Raw genomic sequence first — 3,502 nt, forward strand, 5'->3', positions numbered from 1 at the left:
TTGAAAATTAAAGGATCATATCATATTGTATATTAGCTCTTTAACATACCCTCTTGAAAATATATTTTGGTTTTAACCCTTCATCAAAGCTATTTTCTTGATTTAAAGGTTTTTTGAATAAAAACATTTTTGGAAGTTTAGGATTTTCGAGGAAATTGAGCCCTAACGTATTGGGTTCCGATTTTCTTCGTCAATCCTAAATGACCGAGAATAGTTTTTATTCAAAATGCATAAAAATCATTTTTGGAAACTTTACTTGTTGTGCCCTAACGTATTGGGTGTGGCATGTTACTTTCTCGAAATGAAGATTTTCGTAAAATAAGAGAGATATCCAAAGTTCGGGGATTATGAGGAATTGTACCCTAACGTATTGGGACTCGATTTCTTTACATGACTTGAACAATTGGTTATCCTTTTGCAAATTTCATCATCCAAACTTATTTTAAAATCTTTTTTAACTTTCGACACTAAGACATTAAATAGTCAATTTGGTACCGATTTTTGGGCGTTACGAGGGTGCTAACCCTTCCTCGTCATGAATTGACTCCGAACCTGTTTTCAAAATTCAGAGACCAAAATAATTTTAAGGTGGGCGGTCACACCTTAATAAAGGATCGGTGGCGACTCCAGTTTTATTTTTAAAAGTCGATAACTAAATTTTTGTTTTCAAAAAACGGTTTCGACAGCTTGGCGACTCCGTTGAGGAACTTAGAGAGTCGAGCCATAAACTGATTATATTTGTCTTTGTGTCAAATATCAAAAGTTTTAAAAAAATTCATGAGTTCCTTTCACATTCATCGTTTTCATCTTGGTACGTTGGCAACTTTGCATTTGCATCTTGCATTTTACCCTTAAGTGGGAGCGGGAAACTAGTCCTTCGTGAGGTTTTCACCTCCGTGCAGCCATAGGGAAATGTGTCCCCCTGAACCGAACTCGATCCACATGAGCCTATAATGGGTGAGGATCAAGGAATCTGCTGGTTTGGGTACCCTTACTCTAGAAACTAAACCTCATATAGTGAGCTTTAGGAACTTGACCTAGGTAGAACTATCCCAAAACCCTAGTGGATTCCCGTTTAGGTTTTTCTTGCTATTTTATGTTTGTTTATATCTTTATATGTGATACTGACTTGGGTTTCTTTTGTGTTATTTGCATGACATCATGATAGCATAACATTTCATCCTAAAAGGGCGTTAGTTCAAATTTGGTTGCTAGACAGAAAGCTTATCATGGAGAAAAGGTTTCTTGATAAGGTGGAAGATAATGCGGCTGTCCAAACTTGGTCTGAGACAACACAGCATAAGAAATGTGATAGTTTGGCCGAAGGATACGTGTCAGAGTTGTGGGACTTCACTCGTGTTAGTGTGACTCAGAATAGCCTACAGGAACTAAAGGAAATCTGGGACCAGTGGAATGATGAGATTAAGCAGCTCTTCTATTCAAGTTATGGTGACTTACCTTACTTGCTTGATCTAAAGGTGGATAAGCACTTGTTTCGTGCTTTGGCCCAATTTTGGAATCCTGCCTATAGTTGCTTTACCTTTGGAAAAGTTGATTTAGTGCCTACGGTGGAGGAGTATACGGCGTTGCTATGTTGTTCAAAAATGCAACCGGACAAAGCCTATTCAAGAGCTGCTAATGTTCCAACCTTTTTGAAGAAATTGATGAATATTACGGGGATGAGTGAGCAATGGGTTGCAGCACGAATCAAACAAAAGGGAGATAGTAAGTGCGTTCCTTGGAGGAACTTGAAAGACTTAATTCTAGCGCACCCGGATATGAGGAAGAGGGTTGATGTCTTTGCCTTGGGTATCTACGGTTTGGTTGTCTTTCCCAAAGCTTTGGGACATATTGATGAAGCAGTTACTGACCTTTTTGACCGTCTTGACAAGGGGGTTACACCAGTTCCAGCAATTCTGGCAGAAACCTTCAGATCTCTGAATGAATGTCGAAGAGTAGGTGAGGGTAGATTCATTGGATGCACGCAGCTCCTTTTAGCATGGTTTCACAGTCACTTTTGGAGGGTGGATAAGGTTTCCTATCGGGTTTTTTCTGAAAATTATTCGCCCTTGAAGGAAATAGTGACATTACCCAGGCAGGATGGTATCTCAGAGGAAAAATGGATGGCAACTCTTCAGAATCTTTAAGAGGGGGATATTGAATGGAGAACTCCTTGGATGCTGTCAGATGAGATCTTATATAGGTGTGGAGATTTTGATTGGGTTCCCCTACTTGGGATTTGGGGAGCTATTGGTTATGCACCGTTACTGGTATTGAGACAGTATAGATCGAGACAGTTCGTACCTACAACCCAAAGATTAGCTCAAAGTGAATTCTCGTATAAGTGTGATGGCTACAAGAAGAAGATACGAGAAATGACTAATGCTTGGAGGCAGACTCGACGATTGAAGAGATTGGCAGTAGGTCCATCAACGACTCCTGAATATATCAGTTGGCTAGGTATGAGGGTCAATGATAACATACCTGTACCAGGTCAAGGAGACAGTCAATTTGTGGAAAAGCATGCACATATGGTCCCTTCTGAGCTAGAAATTATAAAGCAAGATTTTGAAAGAAGAAATTCTGAGCTCGAGAAGAAGATAGAGCAAATGGAAGAGGAGAAGATGAATTTAAGGCTGGACATAGATGTTCAGAAACTGGAAGCCGAAGGCTTGAGAAAAGGGAAGCGCAAAGTCGAAGACCTGAACAGTTTGAAAACAGATTATAAGAGGTTACGTTTGTAAGTGAGAACTGCTGGGTTGGGAAAAACCTCAGAGCAATGGCGTCAAGAGGTTCAAGAAGAAAAGGCCAATGCTGATAGGTGGGAAAAGAGATTTCAGGAGGCTCGAAAGTAAAACAAGTCCTTTGAGAGGAGTTTGTCCGAAAGCCAGAGCGAAAAGGATGAATTAAAAGCTAGGGTGGCTGAATTGGAGGCAATATTACAAGACTATGAAGCCCGAATTGAACATCTGGAAGCAAATGAAGATCATCAAAATGAACAGCTCCACCATCTTCAGGATCAAGTTGCAAGCAGGGATCACATCATGGGAGAAGCCGTGGTTTAGATCCAAGGGGTAGCTGAGCACTTGCAGACTTTGGCAGTACAAGCTGATGTACTAAGTGTGAAGTATGAATCGGAATCAGATCAGGGGCAGAAGTTGGCATCATTACTTAGGGAGATTAAAGTTCTAAGTGTTAGGGCAAAGCCGTATTTATAGCTGTTTTATGTAAAGAAATTTTTTCTCTAGTAAAGTTTTCTGAGTGGAATTGAATTATAATTAACGCTTCTTTTTGCATCCACCTCATGCATCGCATCATATGCATTAGCATCACATCACATGCATTAAAGACCTTTTATTAAATCCTAATAAGTTAAAATTATTGCTCAGTTAACCTGGAAACCAACCAACCAACCCGACACCGATACGGCACTCGAGCAAAGACAAAAGATATGGATCAGAGATTAGAAAGCTCGAGCAGATTACGAAGGAGATGCAAGACC

At 40.0% G+C, this 3,502-nt stretch overlaps 1 protein-coding gene across 1 annotated transcript; it reads left to right on the forward strand.

Moving 5' to 3' along the window:
* Nucleotides 1–1,229: 1,229 nt before the first annotated feature.
* Nucleotides 1,230–3,065, forward strand: LOC105793434 (uncharacterized). The gene is made up of 3 exons (XM_012622345.2): nt 1,230–2,103; nt 2,188–2,740; nt 2,888–3,065. Exons 1-3 carry the CDS (start codon nt 1,230–1,232, stop codon nt 3,063–3,065), a joined length of 1,605 nt encoding a protein of 534 aa, XP_012477799.2.
* Nucleotides 3,066–3,502: the final 437 nt, after the last annotated feature.

Source organism: Gossypium raimondii, chromosome 8, assembly GCF_025698545.1.
Source record: "Gossypium raimondii isolate GPD5lz chromosome 8, ASM2569854v1, whole genome shotgun sequence".
Taxonomy (NCBI): Eukaryota; Viridiplantae; Streptophyta; class Magnoliopsida; order Malvales; family Malvaceae; genus Gossypium; species Gossypium raimondii.

Bases quoted from the DNA above. Each gene is read 5' to 3' on its own strand.
- LOC105793434 (XM_012622345.2), top strand. From the start codon at position 1,230: ATGGAGAAAAGGTTTCTTGATAAGGTGGAAGATAATGCGGCTGTCCAA. The intron at 2,104-2,187 runs GTATCTCAGAGG...GGATGCTGTCAG, and splicing joins GACATTACCCAGGCAGGATG to ATGAGATCTTATATAGGTGT. The intron at 2,741-2,887 runs GTAAGTGAGAAC...TTTGTCCGAAAG, and splicing joins GATTATAAGAGGTTACGTTT to CCAGAGCGAAAAGGATGAAT.